Below are 18,496 nucleotides of genomic sequence, written 5' to 3'. Positions count from 1 at the left end.
ACGAAGACGACAAGACAAAACAAGTCAGGACAAGCCAAACAAGACCCCTCTCCCTCTTGGTTCCTGCCTTTTCAAGGATTCCCAGGGGAGGCGTGGTGAATGACCCCAGCTCAATCCCATTGGCTGAATTGCAGTCACCTGGCCCAGATGGGCTGCTCCAGGTGTAATGCCCATCCGCTCCCACAGGCGGGAAGATCCAGCTTTCCTATGTTGGCTCAGCTGGGCATGCGTAAATGGACTTCCCAATTCCCTAGGCTAAGCTACCTAACATTTCCTCATGTTGTGACCCCCCCACCATAAAATTATTTTTGTTGCTACTTCATCACTGTCATTTTGCTACTGTTATGAATAAGGTGACCCCCGTGAAAGGGTCCATGAACCCCTAAAGGGGTCCTTACCCACAGGTTGAGAACCACTGCTCTATAGAGTCACTATGACTTAAAATGGTCCCTATGGTAGTAGGTAGGACCTATTCCAACGGAGAGCAGGCTGAAGGACACATTAGGGTTGTTTTTCTAAGGTGTGGTCTTCAGGGAAGCTGATTGCCCGCTCCTCCTGAGGACTGACTGACGGATAGAGATGGACAGAAGCAAGCGACTCAGGATGTAATAGCCAGAGACAATGGAAGAAAAGGAAGCCTTTCAACCACAGACCATTGTATTCCCCAAGTCTAGTTGAAGTAGAGATGCCCATCAGTCCATTCAGCTTGGGTTTCAGACCAACATCACTGAGTCCTCATCCGAAACAATAGGCCTTTTCCTCCATGCCTAAGCCCAAGCCCTGGTCCTTGCCAATCCTTCCCGACCCATCCTCCTCAGCCCCCCACCAACCTAGAAACTTCTGGCTAATTTGGATTTGACTGAAAACTTTTGTAGCATGACGTTATGTAAAGGGATTCAATTATGGCGCACGATGTTTTGTGAGTAACTACCGCCCATAAAAAGTTAATTAATCAGGGCTGTGTCAATTTCCTCGTGCCGTGTCAATTTGCTGCAAGGTAATTAATCACTAATCACCACCGAGCAGCGGGCCTAGGGACAATCCGGGAGCCGTTTATTGCTTCTCCCCCACCAAATAAATGGCTCGCGCAGCCAGCAAGAAACACATCTTGCTTTTCATAATATTTTTATCGACACTTTTGCATGTTGTAATAGGCCGCCGTGAACAAGCAGCTGCAGTTCAATGGAATATGAATATTAAAGAAACAAATGAGCAGAGATTTATAGGAGACTGTGCTTCTGTTATGTCAGTTTTGAGATTACACTGAGCAAATGAACAGTGAAAAATTACTCTTCCATGTGGAGAACGGTGATTAGACTTGTACACTAATTAGAAAAAAAAATTTTTGTTGTTGTTTTTTGGTTTTGGGTTTTTTTCCCCCTTATTCAATGCATTTCAAATGAGGGTGTCCTATAAGGAGCTATTTGTCCTTATAAATTCAGATTCATTTAGTTCTAAGCAGCAGTGGTTACCATCAACATGCGTTTGGTGGGGAAGCAAGAATTCATCTCCATTGCTTGTTGCTGGGGGCTGCTACTAAAGGAATATGCAAGTCAGAGGCCCCACAAATGGCAGCTCGCTGCCACAGAGGCGATTCCAACTCATGGGGACCCTACAGGACAGAGGAGAAGTGGCCCTGTAGATTTCAAGGTTGCCAATCTCTCCTGGGGAAGAAAGCCGCATCTTTCTCCGAAGAAGTAGCTGCTGGTTATAAGCCACTGTGCCGCCAGAGCTCCTGGTGACACATTAAATGTCCCCCTTTTTCTCTTTATAAGTGGCAGAATAGATGAACAAAAACACTTCTTGGTCCTAACACACACATACTCCCTCTCCCTCCACCTCCCACCTTCCCCCTCCCCTTCACCAGGCCTCCCTGTCTTGTATCCCAATTCCTGAGTTCCCCCCCCCCCAAAAAATGAGGTTGTCACCACAAACTGACAGATGAGTGATAGATATTCCAACTCCATTTCTAATTTGCTTTTATGTTAACCAATCAGGTGGACCTTTATGGGTGCAAATGATTTTTTGAGAATGAAATCCATTCCCCCCACTTCCTCAGCTGAGCTTATTTGATGACTCCTGGGGCTGCATCACCCACAGTTCTCTGTCTTGGGAATGACCCTGTCATAAGAACATAGCGCAGACTATGCCTCTGGCCAGGGGGGATGTGCTGTATGCCTTCCTGTGCCTTCACTTCAGGGGGATGTGCTGTATGCCTTCCTGTGCCTGCAATGCACACTCGCTCTGGACAGGGGCGAGCACACCCCTAGAACTGTGTAAATGAAGCTCTCCTCCCACTGAGCAACCCCGCTGGGGACAATTCCAGGTCTGCCAAAGGTGGAGGCCTTAGCTATTAGGGCACCAGCAGAGAGGGAGAAGAGGGCAGAGGGTGAGCCTCACACCCCCTCATTCACTGGGGTGGCCCACCTTTCCCAGTGCATCTGGTAGCCTCATGTAAATGGGAGCCTGTGCACAAATGCAGAGAATAATTGCCCATTAAAGCGGCTGTATATTTTTATGGCTCTGATGCAGAATCTGCCCCCCTGTTGAGTGTTACATCTGCTCCATCTTCCCTTGTTCCCAGTGTGCTGAGACTTTTCCACACAGTGAATAAGGCTTGGGTCTTTTGCTGGGCTGTTTGTGCCGCTGCGGGCCATCTCTTGCAGTGTGTGTGCTTCATTTCTGCCTTGGGCGCCCTGCGGATGGGGACAGCGCAGGCGGGTCAGTGGAGAGCACTTTGGCTGCATTGCTCACCCAGAGCAGGGGAGAGAAGGGCCTGTGCTTTATGGGGGAGCCTGCTCAAGTGCTCCCCTCCCCCCACCCCACCAGCATTTCCACCAGCTTCCATAGGCAAATGCTTCTTCTCTGAGGCCTTTCACCACCTCCCTGAAGTCTCCAGGCCAGTGAGTGCTGGGATCTAGAATGCCTCCTTTCCAAGAGGGATGATGACTGGGCCTTGGAACACCCCTAAATCTGCCCCCATGTGAACCTCTTGCTGAAGGGTGGGAGTGGGTGGCTGGCTGAGATTGCTGTGTCGACAAGATGCTCAATGGGCCTTTGCTTCTAAAGCTCTGTTAGCTTGGAGAGAAGCTCATTTTTAGCTCATGAGCTGAATCCAATTTTCATTGCCAAGATACCAGATTTTTCACTTTGATTCATACTGGCTAAGGTTGAAGAGGGAATCTTCCCAGTGCAATGAACCCAAGATTACCCCCTTCTCTCCTGGTCCTTCACGCCTAGGGCTAAGGATGTGTAGCTTGTCCTCCTATCACCATGACTCCTTGCCATTGGTCCTCAGGAGTGGTTTGTTCATGTGTTTATTAAGAAGCCCCGATAGCACTGTGCTGCTCCCTACAAGATCATTGGTTCAAACTCACCAGCCGCTCCGTGGGCGAGAGATGAGGTTGTCTACTCCCATAAAGATTTTTGACTCAGAAACTATGTAGCATTGCTGTGAGTCAGAATCAACTCCAAGGCAGTGAGATTGTTTTTTTTAGAGTAACCTAGGAGGTGCCCTGGTGGTGTAGTGGTTACACATCGGGCTACTAACTGCAAGGTCAGCAGTTCGAAGCCACCTGGCACTCCAGTGAGGCTTTCCAATGCCATATAGAGTTACAGCCTTGGAAACCCACCGTGGCGGTTCTAGCCTGCCCTGTACGGTCCCTGGGAGTTGGAGTCCACTTGATGGCCATGAGCTTGGCTTTTTTACTCCATTCTAGCCCTGGAGATGACACTGTGAGGTTGCATTTGGTATTTTGTGTTGGATGTAATCAACATGTATTGCTCAGGTACTGAAGAAGGAGATGCCTGCACTGGGGCATTGACAGGTTTCATGATAACTTATATTTACTTCGATGTGTGAGTGAATACACACACATATATATGTGTGTATATATATGTATGTATATATATATGGCTTCAAAAAACCTGTGAAAAATGAAATGAAAAGATCATGGACTATTTGAAGCCCACTCGTGTGTATGTGTGTGTGTGTGTGTGTGTGTGTGTCTGTGTGTGTGTATGTGTCTGTGTGTGTGTATGTGTCTGTGTGTGTGTGTGTCTGTGTGTGTGTGTGTCTGTGTGTGTGTGTGTGTCTGTGTGTGTCTGTGTCTGTGTGTGTGTGTGTCTGTGTGTCTGTGTGTGTGTGTATCTGTGTGTCTGTGTGTAATAAGGCAAAGGAAGGAAAATATAAGGGAGAGAGGGACAGAGGAAGAGAGAAGTTGGGAGCAGAAAACGATGGGAAGGGGAAGTAATAAGGAAAGGAGGGGGTTGGGGAGCATGGAGGTGGGAGGAGAAAGGAAGGTGGAAAGAAAGGAGAGGACAAAGAGAAGCAAGGTCAGAAGGGCTCTGCAGCCAGGTTGACTCCCTGGTGACTTCTCAAAGGGACCCCAGTCCCACCCTGTCCCCATCAACACAGAGCTTCAGCCAACCCTAGCCCATCTGGGCAAGTCAGACTGCCTTGTACCATTGGTCCAGAGTGTGACCAGTCTAGTCTTTCTTGTGCCTGAGAGTACTCGTCTTCCAGGAGATGCTTTTCAATCCCAGAAGGGTCATGTAGTTTTTCAGGTATTTCTCTAAGCAAAGAATTCCTCAGTTGTGCCTGACTGTAATCCAGTGTTCCCCAAGCAGACGCTCTGGGGGGACCCATCACTACTGGTCCCGTGTCAGACAGGCATTTTTCTCCCAGTGCCCAAAAGGGTCCAAGGTAGAGCCCTAACTCTCGACTCTTGCAGTGCGGGCCCTCCTTGCTCTGTGCTCTGTGGCTAAGCTTCTGTTTCACATTTTTTCTCAGCACTGAAATCCTCCAAGAATTATTGTAGAAACTATTTGTCACCAAGCCTGGGGGAGCATGTTTCACTCACTGGGTGATCTCAGATAGGTCAGCACAATTGCTCAGTCCCCTCATCCAGGTGCCCAGCTGTTCCACCAGATTGTGAGGTGTTTTGTTTCCTGTTTTGTTTTCTTTTGACATTCAGGGCGTTCCTGTGAACACTTGATGTTTGAGCGGTGGTGAGAGAAATGGGGAGCAACGCCAGCCTCACTGGACTTTTGTTCTCCCAATCCTGAAACAAGCATCTCATACTGATTCCTCCCAGGCTTTTAGGCAACTGAGGGTCTTTTTGGCTTTGCCCACTCAGAATTACAAACACGTTTGCAGACACAGAGGCAGGGCAATGGTGCCTGAACCGAGGCTGGCCAGCCGAGAGTCAGATGGAAGCGCACACATTGTCCTTAGCCACCATTTGTGTGTGTGTGTGTGTGTGTGTGTGTGTGTGTGTTTTACAGATTAGCAGGAAGTAGTCTTTCTGGTCTTTGGAGACCCAAACAGGTAGGGTTATTCTGGCTGGGTCCTGTTATTATCCAGCATTTTGTGCTCACTGGGGAAGAAAGCTCATGTGATACAGAACCTGAAGCAGGCTTGCTGTTCGCCATTCAGGAACACACACACAATGAGCTCATCACAGCTCGTTGGTCTTTACTTCAGGTTCAAGGGTTCATTTCCAGTCCGTGAGGTGGCACAGAATAAGGATGCCGCCTGTGCAAATTCTCACCCACTCCTCTCCCTTCCACCCCCTGCCACCCACCAAGCTAAACTCCAACCAAACACGTAGCTATAGAATTGATTCCAGCCCATGGAGACCCTCAGGGATGGAGTGAGATAGCCCCATAGTGTGAGGCGGCCCCATAGGGTTTCAAGACACTCATCTTCGGGGAAGCAGAGGGCCACCTGGTTGCCCTGTGGAGAAGCTGGGGGGCTCAGGAGGTTCTAAGCACTGACCTGGCTAGCAGCCACGTGCAGATTCGTCCATGAGCATGCCATGACCACGGTGCTCACTTAGATGGTTGCTTGTTTTAAGACAAGCCTTCAAGCCTCCAGACACTATTCTTTCCGATAGCCAGTCACCACCTGCATTCTTCACCATGCTTTGCTGTGCGACCCATATCTTCAGTGATCTCTTCATGGGGGCAAGTACAGCATACCATGTCATAAGAACGAATCGCTCTTAGATTGGTAACTGGATTCATAATTAGCTAGGGGCATGGCTGGCTGGGGAGGCTTGCGGGGAAGTGGGGTGCTACTAACGATGAGCATGAGAAGACAATGATCTCTGATCGTGGTGAGGTCTGCACAACTCTCGTCAATATGACTGAATGAGGAAACTGTGTGGTGGGCGGGGTATAAGCAAATAAGACTATTCTTTAAAGCATTGAGGAAACCCTCCAGTTAGGGGAGCAGGGTGAGAAAGAGAACAGATGGGTGAGCTAATCTATCAGTGTCTGACCTGACCACAGCCCCTGCCTTGCTCAGTCACTTCACCACACACCCATCCCGGTGTCGAGTGTGCAAGGAACTGACCCTGGCTGAAAAGACGGTGTCCCACCGAGGCGAGGGGGCCTGGGCAGACGTAAGGATGCATCCAAGGGGACGAGGAGCCTGCAGTCGCTGGCAGCTGGAGGAGAGAGAAACAACAGTAGCATATTCTTCCCTCCTCAGAGCCAACACACTGTGAGAGGTGAGGTGCTCTGCCAAGCAGAGAGTGCCTTGGAATGTACCCATGGGGTGCACTGGGTGAGATAGGACAGAGGGCTTACTTTCCTGGAGGACTTTCTAAACCATTAACATAGCTCCCCTGCAGGTCCTAAGTCCCTAAAGTACATTCCCAGAAAATGCCAGCTGCCGGGTGCAACAGGCCCAGACCGGGCAGGCGGCCACCCTAGGAGGTGGACGAGGTGGGTTTATGAAAGCCCTGGGCCTTGGATTTCTTGCTCTGGGTGAGAGAATGCTGCTCCAGGTTGCGGGGTGGCCCACCAGCGCTGCCCCAGACTCAGACACACACAAAGGAGGAGGGGTGTCTAATTGGTGGACCCATGGAATGGACCGATGAGGGGATTTTTCCACGGACTGTTTGGCGCACCCCACCCTCATGCCCCCATGGTTGAGAAGGCATTGAGGGTCTGCTTTGCCGCCTGCGTTGTGTCTTGTGGAGCAGCGTCCCTGAGTGACACAGTCGTTTCTCCCGCTGAGGAGGATCCTCTGTGTTTGTCGGCTACCATGTGCGCTCGGGCTCAGGCACAGCGCTCCGAAGCCCACCGGACTGTCCTCTCTGGAATAGGCGTTGGCCGTCACGTTCCTGTGCACGTGTAGCCCTCAGGTCCCGCCCCACTAGAAAGGGGCTGGGGGTGTCCTAGGGGTAGATTGCAACTGACCACCCTGTCTCTGCTCTCTTCTCCCCCCCCACCCCCCGCAGTGCCTGGCTTTCCATATCCCGCGGCCACCGCCGCAGCAGCCTACAGAGGCGCGCACCTGCGTGGCCGCGGACGCACCGTCTACAACACCTTCCGGGCCGCCGCGCCTCCACCCCCCATCCCGGCCTATGGAGGGTAAGTGGTCCAGACAGTGGGCCAAGCGCACAGCCTGCCCTGCCCACGACTGCCCTGAGGCACGGGTGTGTGAATGCATGCAGGTCTTGACGCCACCCCGCCCTAGCGACTGCACCCCAGGACCTCCCAGCATGCAGCCCCCACCCGTGTGCCTGGAGGGTAGCACCTTACAGGAGGGTGCTGGAAAAGGAGGTGCCATTTACCCTCTCGTGCTTGGTGTCTTGAAAAATCCTGTGTCACGTGTTGTGGAGATGCGTGCTGAGGCTGGATGCTGGAGAACCCGGAAATTGGCACAACCTGTGCTGTGTTTCTGATGGCGGCACGTGAGCTTCCTAAGGAGGTTGGCCTGCAGGTGGCTTCTGAATTCACCCACTGACCCGAGGTGCGCCACCCTCCCCAGAGACAGCTTGTCCTGCCGGCTTTACCTCTGCACCTGTGTGTACGGAACTGAGGATGTGAGCCTGTGTGAAAGGTTCATACTTAGGAGTTCAATGGCGCTGGAAGGAAGATTGGTTTCAGGCGATGTGCCTGCCCCCTGCGTTGTTCCCACTGTGGGAAACCGCTGATGAAGTTGTCCCTACGTGTTGGCTTACGCCCTCTGGGCATGAGCTCTGGGTTCTCTCGGGTAGGGGCCAAGTGAGTGGGTGAGCTCCCAAGAAGACCCTAGAATGGTGGCTTTGGGCAAGGAGTCCTAGTGGTGTAGTGGGTTACGCACTGGGCTGCTGACTGCCAGGTCAGCAGTTTGAAACCGGCCATTCCCTCAGTAGAAGACATCTTTGTAAACTAACGACGCTGTCTGATCCAGTCCCAGAAACCTACAGGGGGCTAAAGGGCCCTGTCAGTCAGAAGTGACTCAGGGGTAGTGAGGGAGTTGTAGATGGCCGCCACCTTCCTGACAGTCTCCCTGGCTCGATATTAGGATCAGCTACAGAACATTCTAGCTTCCCTGGGGTCGGGGAGGTCTCAGTGACTGCACTGTGAGGGTGCATTCTGGGTGTTTGGGGACATTTGTAACTGCCTCACCTGGGAGAGATGCTACTGGCGCATAGTGGGCAGAGCACAGGAACCTTGCTCCATCCTCCAGTGTACGGAGCACCCCCAGAGGAAGAATGACCCAGGCGCAGCCTGCCTTGTTGCAGCAAAGTTGACCAAAACAGCTTCTCATTTGTATAAGTATATTCTAGGAGTCAGAAGCAGCACTGCCCAGTCTCAGAATACATTCCGGAGTTCTTTCTAGCTTCCCATTTGTTTTCAGTATGATTTCTTATGCAGATTCTTGCCAGGTTTTAAGAGCCCACCCCGAAACTCCCAATGGAGAGCGTGCATCTATAGAAAGTAATTCTTAAGCTTTTTTGAGAGGCAAGAAAGGAGGGGGGTGTCACAGATGTCTTTAAAAACCCAATTCAAAAATACACATTTCCACAAAAATCTGGTGGGCACGTGCACGCATGCATGCACCTATATGTATACACACCAATTCTATACATTAGCAACCTGATGACCATTCCAGAACAGCTAGATTTGGGTCCATTAAATATGTCCCACTTGGTTTCGAGTTGGCGGGGCGGCAGGATACAGCAGTTTCAACTCCAAGTTGTCTTGAGGGTCTATTCGTGGCTCATCGAGGTCTAGATTTTAACACACACACACACACACACACACACACACACACACACACACCGTACGGTTTACAGGCTTCCTAGACGATGCTTCTTCTTTTCATTTCTTTCTTTCTTTTGAAAGAAATTCTTATAAACTAATTTGGTCTAGCACAACGATCACAGACTTGCAGTTATCCAAATGTTTGCCCACCACTGTTAGGGCTTTTCTAAGAAAATGAGATGGGCATTTTCAGGAGGCGATTATTTAAAAAAAAAAAAAAAAAAAAAGCATTGCAATCCCCAAATGATGGGTCAGCCAGATGATTGCCTTTTTTCTAACAGGGTGGACTATTTCAGTAGGTTGTACTCTTGTGACTTAGCTATCAGGGGTGTACTATAGCTGCATCCTTGGACATCAAGTCCTGACCCTGACTTTCCCAAACGCGCTGAGATTTGAAGAGCAACCGTTTAATCAGGCCTTACAAAAACCAAACAATCATCCACCATCTTTAGAGGCTTTCTTGGGAACTAGCATGATGCTTTGGTATGAGTTTGCGAAAGCTCCCCCTTATAAACAGTATCTTCTCAGGGTGCTGGAAGAGTCAGTGGGTTGCTGGTTGACCTCACCAGCTGCTCCCCGGGAGAAATACAAGGTTGTCTGCTCTCGCACAGAGTTACAACCTCAGAAACCACCAGGGCAGTTGTCCCCTGTCCACAACTCGCTTGAGTCAGAGTTGACTCCGCAGCAGCGAGTTCGGTTTTCCATTCAGGCTGTCCTTCAGGAGGGGCTTCAGGGCAGGAAACACTCGGACAATGGCAGGGCACCCATGAAGCCAAGCTTCTTCCAATGTGTCGTCCTTGGTCGTGCAGACCCCAGTGGGGCAAATGGGTCACATACCCAGCTGTTTATCACAGGTAGGAGATTCTACTAAAAAATGAAACAAAACAAAAGCCATTGAAAACGCCGTGTAACAGAGGTTGACTCTGACACCATGGGGTCTCTGTGAGTTGAAATGAACTGCTTGGCCAACTGTAGTTGGGCCAGTGTGAACAGTGAATGTGGGAGATTAAAACATCACATCTGCCCATTGGCATCTTGGAAGAAAGGCCTGGTGATCTAATTCTAACAACACACACACACACACACACACACACACACACACACACACACACACACGGAGGTTCCTGAGTCAGAACCGATTCCACAGCACCTGGTTCACCACTGATCACGCTTGGACCAGCAGCTTCAGCAACACCCCTTTGCGGGAAATGCAAATTCTCAGCCTCCTTCTCTCCTCTCCCTCCCCCTCCACTCCCCATCCAGAACTTTTGATTCTAGCCCTCTGGGCTTGGAGCACCGCCCTCAGCCTTTCCACCAGCCCTCCCCCTGATTCTGATTCCAGCTCAAGTTTGACCACAAGCTGCCTGCTGCAGTTAAAAGTGAGGTGGGTGGCGCCCCACTGTCTGGGCTGGAATCTCAGCTAAGGCAACACAGAGCTTTCGTAGCTTCATCTAGACTGCCAGCAGATAATAACATGATCTGTCTCTCCAAGGTATTAGGGGGATTAAATGCACTAATGAGCATAGAAAGCCTGGACTCAGGACTGACGCGTACTAATTGCTTTATAACTGTGGGTCCTGGTGGCCATTGCGTGTATGCGACTCCTAGTAACTACAGAGAGAACCTCCGGCCACTCTATAGGAGAAAGATGAGGCTCTCTACTCCCACCAAGAACCGCAGTCTCAGAAACCCACAGCTGCAGTTCTACCTTGCCCTGTAGGGTCACTGTGAGTCGGCGTCAGCTGGATGGCATGGATTTGGACTTTTTTACTCCATTCCAGCCCTGCAAAAGACACTGAGGTTGCAGCTGGCATTTTGTTTGGGACACTGGTCTACCAGTCGGCTGCCTCCATTTCTCACTGTAAACCAAGATGATCAGGTGGGACCCACGCCTTTCACCTCCCTCTCACAAGTTCCTCACCCGAGATATCCAAAGTCCCCCTTGGTATAAACAAGCAGTGTGTATTGGGGTGCTCTGTCATGCTGAGGGCCATCAAGTGGATTCTGAGTCATGGCACCCCAGTTGGCCGGGTAGAAGTGTCCCAGAGGGTTTTCCAGGTCAGCATCTTCACAGGACCAGGTCTTTCTCCTATGCAACTTGTGGGTGAGTTTGACCTCTGTGGTTTGAGACCACCCCCTCCCCGCCCTGCTTTTGAGTCACTTCTGACTCATACTGATCCTATAGGTCAAGGTAGAATAGCCCCTTAATAAACGGTCTCTCATCTTTCTTCCCCGCAGCTGCTTGCGCAGCCCAAAGGCACCTAGAATTCTTTCTTTCCTCTCTCTGCTGTGTCTCTTGCCCCCAACAACTCCCTCCCTGAAAGTTCTCTTGCACACAGCTTAGAGGGGACAGGCCGGCTCCATGCCCTGAGCCTCACACAGACTCTGCCTCTTGCTTCATCTTCCGCATTCCTTCCCCCTAATCTTTGTGAACTGCCCAGGGCTCTGGCACTGGCACCATCGTCCACTCGCAATGCCCCTGACCTTACCCTGTGCAGGGTCAATAACAGCTGAAATTTCACACCTACGTGTTGTAACTGTGCTCCACCCCGCCCCCACCTCTGTCATCCATCTGGGACGGCAGGTTCTTGAGTGGATTTGCCCACCCTCGGATCCACGCCTTGGCCTGGTGGTTGGGCTAGAGGAAGTTACTGTGAGGTTTACAGCTGGTTGGCTTTCTATCCAGACTGCTGGACGCACTGTCCCAACTCCGAGTGCTGGGGTTTAAGCTTACTTCCCTCCTGCTCAAACACATTGCCTTCCAGTCAACCCCAACTCATAGCAACCCGCTCAGGGGTAGGTAGAACTGCCCCCTGTGGGTTTCCAAGATGTAATGCTTTACAGGAGTAGAAAACTCATCTTTTTTGAAAAAACAAATCCATTTTATGGGCCCATCGTCCATTTATATAATTCAATCATTCTATCATATCAAGAAGAGTTGTACCACAGTTTTAGAACAGTTTCTTCATGCTTTTACTCATTTTATTAGCTCCCTATTTGCCCCCAGCTTCCCCTGCCATGCCCCCAAGAAGCCATTAGCTTACTGTAGTCGTAGATTGAACTATACAGCAAGAACACTTAGTGTCCTCACAAATTGAACTATACAGTAAAAATACTTACTATAGTTATATTGAACTAGAGTAAGAACACTTACTGTACTCAGAGATTGAACTATACAGTAAGAACACTTACTGCAGTCATAGATTGAACTATACAGTAAGAACACTTGCTGTACTCAGAGATTGAACTATTCTGGATTTCATATACAGAAAAAAAAACACATTTAAAAAGAAAACTAGTAACAAAAAGGAAAATAGAGGAAAACTGTACTTGAAAAGAAAGTCGAAAACTGGAACAATGTGAAAGTGGGTTAAAGGAAGATCCAGTGTTAAGGTGTTATATTTTAACCTTGGTATATCTGCCGACATCCACTTTCCACTGCACTGTGCATCATAGTGAGGCTATTCACACCTCTGGTCTATAATCAGGGGATTCAGCAGAGGCTTAATTCTCCAATATTTCACTTTTAAAAAAATGGAAACAACTTTTAAATGCTTCGGGATCAAATAAGATATTACATTTTAACAACTAGTATCTACCATTGTTGACTTTACAATGCTCTCTCTGATAACAAGGCTGTTCACATCCCTTTACTATGAACGCAGAGCATTCAACTGGACCCTGCCTTCCATTGTTATCCGTACCTTTCATTATACCCAGTTCCACAATTTAAGCTCTGATACGACTCCTTCCTTCAGAGTTGGATTTTATTATGTACAATCCTTGGATCACACAGGCTGGTGTGCTTCCTCCACGGGACCTTAGTTCACCCTTCATTTAAATGGCTGCTTGTTTGAAGATCGGTCTTTAAAACCCCAGACACTGTAGCTTGGTATAGTTTGGTGATTCCAAACTCCAAGCTTGTGGTCAGCAGCTCAATGCATAGCCCAGTACGCCACCTGGAGCCGCCTCCAGCTGCTCCCCAGGAGAAAGGTGAGGCTTTCTGCTCCTGACCTGTAGGGTCCTTTGTGGTCAGACACAACAACTAATTACAGTCATTGACCCTAAACATCAAACCGGGGACAGACATGAGAGGGTGAGCCCCTACTCCCGATGAGGCTCTGGACTCTCCCTGGGACTCGTAGTGGGGTGCCACAGAGAAGGGACTCTGCCACCTCCCCTTTCAAACACGGGCTGTCTTCACCCATCAGGGAGCCACCAATCACCGTCTAGGTTCTGGCTCCTCTGTTGCAGGCATTGTGTGGAATGAGGTGAGGAGGAAGTGATTGGACACAGCTCCAGGCACAATAAGCTCATGTATAAATACCTTCGAAATGAGGTCGAAATGAATAGGTAGCCCAGCTGAGAACTAAGGGGCAGGCGGGCAGGGAGTGATATTGGGTACAGGAAGGGAGAAGAACTTAACTTCAGGTAGCCATTGACTAAAGCCCAGAGAAATGAAACAGAAATGTAACAAACAAACCCAAGGTCATCCTAAAGACCCTCTAGGACAGAGTAGAACTGCTCTCCAGGGCTGGGGAGGCTATAAATGTTTATCGGAACAGACAGCCTGACCTGTCTCCTGAGGAGCGGCCGATGGGTTTGAACTCTTGACTATAGCAATCCAGCATCTAACCCACTACACCGCCAGGACTCCAGTCCCATAGGGATGGCCGGGGTCCATGAGCACCGCCACATCACACCGAGGGGTGTTACAAGTCGAGCGGTCGGGAGCTAACTGGAAGGCTGGAGCTTCCAGTCCACCTGGGAGCGTCTCTCTCGAGACAAAGGCCTGGCCCCCATGTTGAGAAAACCAGCTTTTGAAAACCGTGCAGGTCACGGTTCCGGCCTGCTACACAGGGGGTGCCATGTGTCAGGGCTGACTGGACAGCAACTGGGACCTGGTGACTGTGTCCAAACTCACTGCCTTGGCATCAGTGACTGTGACTGTTTGTAGGAGTGGAAACCTCAGGGAGAAAGACTGGTGGTTTCGAACTACTGACCATGCAGATCCCAAGACAACACATAACCACTACACCACTGGGGCTCTGAGGCACCCGCTTTCCACCAGGCCCTGTGACAGGTCACTTCCCACGTGTGTGTCTCCGAGTTCTCCTGTGACATGAACACTTAGCATCCCTTTTCTCCCCTTCTGAGTTGAGGGGCCCCAGACGGCTGAGGTCCAGGCATGTGGAGACAAGTGCTCTCAAACTCAGGGTTGCCGGGTCCACAGCATAGCGTAGAACTGCCCCTGTGGTTTTCTGAGATCATACATTTTTGTGGGATTATAAAGCCTCCTCCTGCTCCCGAGGAGCAGCTAGTGGTTTCGAACTGCTAACCTTGTGGTGAAGCAGTGCATACCCGCTACACCGCCGGGGCATGTTACTCAAGCCAGATGCCCACAACCACATACTTGATCTCACTAAGGGGCGGCCTGCTTCAGTATGGGGATATGTGGGGGAAAGGAAAGGTCGGGAGGTGTTACCAATACAAGAACTTGAGGTGGGGGTGAACAGGGGAGTGGCAGCCTGGAAGAATGGGGCAGACAGATGCTCTTTTGATCTGGGGGCATGATTAGCCCTGGGGTTCTGGCCCTTATGTACATAGGCCCCGCATGCTATCAGCTCAGCCCAGATCCTGTTGACAGAGGCTCATCCTGCCTCCCAACCCCTGGCAGTTGCTTGCTCTGTAACCTGTAAATGCTGACATTGAATCCAAATACCCGGGTGTGCTCGATGAGGGATCCAGGCCCCTGGATCGAGGCTCTTGGAGCACCGCAGCCCCACACTGGGACAGGGAAACAGCTGGAAGCAGGAGCTCGGAGCCTCCTCAGTGTCTCTGTCATTGAAAGGCATATGCTTCTGAGCTAGTCATTCTAAACGCCCCCCCCCGTGTGTGTGTGTGTGTGTGTGTGTGTGTGTGTGTGTGTGTGTGTGCATACACGCATGTGTGTGGGTCTGATGTCTGGAGTGGCTTCCCTGGCCTCAGTGCACTTGGCTTAAACACGGGTCCACGGTGCTGCTGAACTCTGCCCTGCTTGCATTAGAAGCCTGGCTGCATTCAGCCCCATTGCTCACTAGGCCTCTGCCAGAATCATAGCTCATCAAGAGCCTCCATGAGCAGACGCAAGGGAAGGCTGACACTCAGCCAGGGCCAGCCTTTGAAGTGCACACAGCTAGAAAGGTGCTGTTGTGTTTGAGATGGTCTGCGAGCCCCACCCCCAAAACCCTGGGAGGCTTACAGACTGCAGTTCCCCAATAACTCCGTGCTCATGCCGCGGAAAGTCAAGCCTGGGCCCTGGGCCCTGAGCTTCTGGTCCTACCTGCCTCCCCAGAGATGCACCAAGAAACATCTGCAAACGCCCTGCTTTGTCTCTGTCTTTGTGGTATCTTGCTTTCTGAGATGTCTCCTCTACTGGGTCGATGAATGCACAGGTGGTGATCGGAGATGCGAGGCTAGGATGTGCTGAGCCACACCATGGGCTTCTCTTGTTCTGGACGTCATGCATGTGAATATACACACAGGAACACAGATATGCCAACACATGTACACATATCAATGCAATGCACTTTGCCCCTGCCCACACATGCCTTTACACACGGACACGATGGATGCAGGTACACACAGACACATGTCATCATCTACATATACATATGCTAACATAACCATTCAATGCCCCTTGGTGGCCCAATAGGGAAGCTCCCAGTTGCTGGTCCAAACACCGGCAGTTTGAATCCTCCGAGGGCCTCCTTGATAGAAAGACTTGGCAGTCAGTTCCTATAATGGGGATAACCCGGAAACACTAAGGGGAGCAGTTCATCTGTGTCACACACGATGGTTGAGTTGACCGCCAGTTGAGTTGGTCAACCAACAACACAACAACAAGCACAAGCACACGTGTGGGTCTACTACACACGTCTTCCTATATATGCACATACAAGTATACACACATACTTAAACATGCGTTTTAAAAGTTGTGGGGGAAATTCTCTTCTCGCTGAATTCCCCTCATAGGCAAATAGCTCACACACCGGTATGTGTATACGTTGAGCTTTTCCTTTGCATTTGCTGTAAGATTGGCAAATAAAATTGGCCACTGCACACAGGGGGCTTCACAGAGTTTGTGGGAAGGCTCCCTTCTCTTTTAATCATATTTTCCAGGAACTTTTCTGTTTTAATTTGGGAACTTGATTTGCCAGTCTTTTACATAAAATGTAAAAAAAAAAAGCTCCAATCATACATATATCTGAGCCTGTGCATATATATTTGTATGTGAGGGCTTAAAGGTTCATGGGAAAATTTTATTCTCATTTCATCCCATTTTTCAGCAAACTTTTTCATGTTCCCTTGTACTATAATATAAAACCATATATATCTATAGATAGATAGATAGGCTTTTTATCACACACACACACCTATAAACATTTTCTTCCATATATATAGAAGAAACTTGTATATATACATACAAGTTTAAACCAAGTGACCAGTCCAGGTCCCCGGATCCACATTTCCATAACCCATATTGAACAAGTAACAATATATGCTCACTTTTATCTATTTTATCCTTTAAAGAGATTTTTTGCATTTTGAGGGAATGAATTGGGAGAGTGGTCTGGTTTGACTGAATTTGTAAACTCTGGCCGCTTGAGGTCCCCAGGCCTGCACAGGCCTCTGAGCCGCCCACCTCCGCCCTCTGTGCATTCTGGCATGCCTTCCCAAGAAAGCAGAGCCCCAGGGCACCACATCCTGATGCCTGGCCAACCCCGAACGAAGCTCACCCTGATTTTCTGTTTGACTTCTTTAACCAATGCGAAGATTCTCCTGGGTTCCTGTGGTTTGGGTCTGGCAACCCGACTGCCCTAGCCAGGGTCTGCATGGGGCAATGCACTAATCTGGATGTTTCTCTCTGTGTGTGCACCCATGCAGTGTTGTTTACCAGGATGGATTTTATGGTGCAGATATTTATGTAAGTATCCTGAACGTGCATGCCACCTTTGTTTCTCCTTGGAGCCATTCTTGCCACAAGTTTGCGGTGCATCTCTCAGTGGGGTCCTGTGAGTGCCTTCCAAGCCCAGAGCTCCTGCCACGGGGCGATGACCTTCTGCTCTGGGGAGTCCTCATGTGATATGCAGCGAGGACAACTCGCTCCTGGATCGATGACAATCACGTGGAATGCACCCCAAAAAAGGGAAGCTCTTGTCTCATGACAAGTTCGGGAAGCCAACAACACACAGGAGAGATTCTCACTAAAGTTAGCAGGATGCCTCTTGTGTTTCCCATATGAGTTGAAACAAGTGTGGAGGGTTAAAAGGTATTTTCATGGCTAATGTTTTCCTTACCAGACATGGGATGGTATATTTATGACAACAGCCTCAGAGAGTCAGTCTTTCTTTCTCTCTCACACACACATACACACATTCTCTCTCTCTCTCTCTCTCTCTCTCTCTCTCTCTCTCTCTCTCTCTCTCTCTCTCTCTCTCTCTCTGTCTCCATCTCCATCTCCCCTCCCCTCTCGTCTTTTCTCACCAATCCTCTCTGAGCATGGCCAGTTTTTCCTCAAGGAACTCACCTTCTCTTAACCAAATGGATGATGACTCCCACATTGAAATTCAGGCTCCCCCTCACCCGTTATCCCCCTATTTCCTTAACACTAGGAGTCTGGATATTTCTTACTTTTCTACGGACATGCAACAAATTGACCTGTGAAAGACACCACTCGTTTTCTCTAAACAGCCATGTATTTTCTTTTAAAACAACATAATTATATGCTATTAACTTATAAAGGGAACTGTGTGATACTGTATAGGTAGATAAAGTTTATCATACTTAGCATTGCACAACATTTGAGACATTGGGTTCCATGCATCCTAAGGGCCGTTTGGGTCGGTCGAGATGGCAATCTCGGCTGCATTGTTTGTCTTTACGTTTGAGCTTTGCTTTCTAAGAATATTTTGACTGGGTTAATATTTATTACTGAAGTCATGCTTTCATGAGCGAAACCTGTTTACTGGGATTAGTACCCCATTTGCATTCGTGTCAGATTGACGCGTGGCCATAGAGAGAGGGATGTCACACAGCGCTGAGAGACTGGAAGGCTCAGAGGAAAATGAAGTGGGGTGTGCGTCTGTCTTGTTCCATGGGTGAAAGTCAGCATCAGCAGGAGGAGGTGAAAGGAAACGTTTTTTGTAACTTTCCTTGGGGAAGTGGACCTGCGACTAAAGGACGCGTCGTGTGCATGAGTGTTGGAGATGCAACGAGCTGTAGAATCCATTGCTGAACATCAGTCCTTTCTTTAATAAACGTGCTGCTTGGAGAGAAACGCAGGAGGCCCCGCTTCCCACCATCGCGGAGAACCATAACTCACCGATCTCGGCCGCCCTGAAGGTCGTCTTCCTCCTCCATTCTGATGGCAGCCACAGTAGCAGGAGATGCCCAGAGCCACCAGTGTCAG

At 49.7% G+C, this 18,496-nt stretch overlaps 1 protein-coding gene across 11 annotated transcripts in view; it reads left to right on the top strand.

The window, feature by feature from the left end:
• The window catches only part of RBFOX1 (RNA binding fox-1 homolog 1), a 375,459-nt gene that overhangs the window by 307,534 nt on the left and 49,429 nt on the right, over positions 1–18,496 (top strand). For 8 of the 11 annotated variants that reach the window (XM_075528230.1, XM_075528227.1, XM_075528222.1 and 5 more), the window contains 2 exons: positions 7,251–7,383; positions 16,972–17,011. In XM_075528230.1, coding sequence (XP_075384345.1) covers positions 7,251–7,383; positions 16,972–17,011 — 173 coding nt within the window. The remainder of the gene's footprint in view (positions 1–7,250; positions 7,384–16,971; positions 17,012–18,496) is intronic. The other 3 variants (XM_075528229.1, XM_075528228.1, XM_075528224.1) reach the window with 1 other exon arrangement.

The sequence above is a fragment of the Tenrec ecaudatus genome, chromosome 12, assembly GCF_050624435.1.
Source record: "Tenrec ecaudatus isolate mTenEca1 chromosome 12, mTenEca1.hap1, whole genome shotgun sequence".
Classification (NCBI taxonomy): Eukaryota; Metazoa; Chordata; class Mammalia; order Afrosoricida; family Tenrecidae; genus Tenrec; species Tenrec ecaudatus.
Note: the sequence above shows the minus strand (reverse complement) of the source record. Positions and strands in the feature narration are given on the sequence as shown.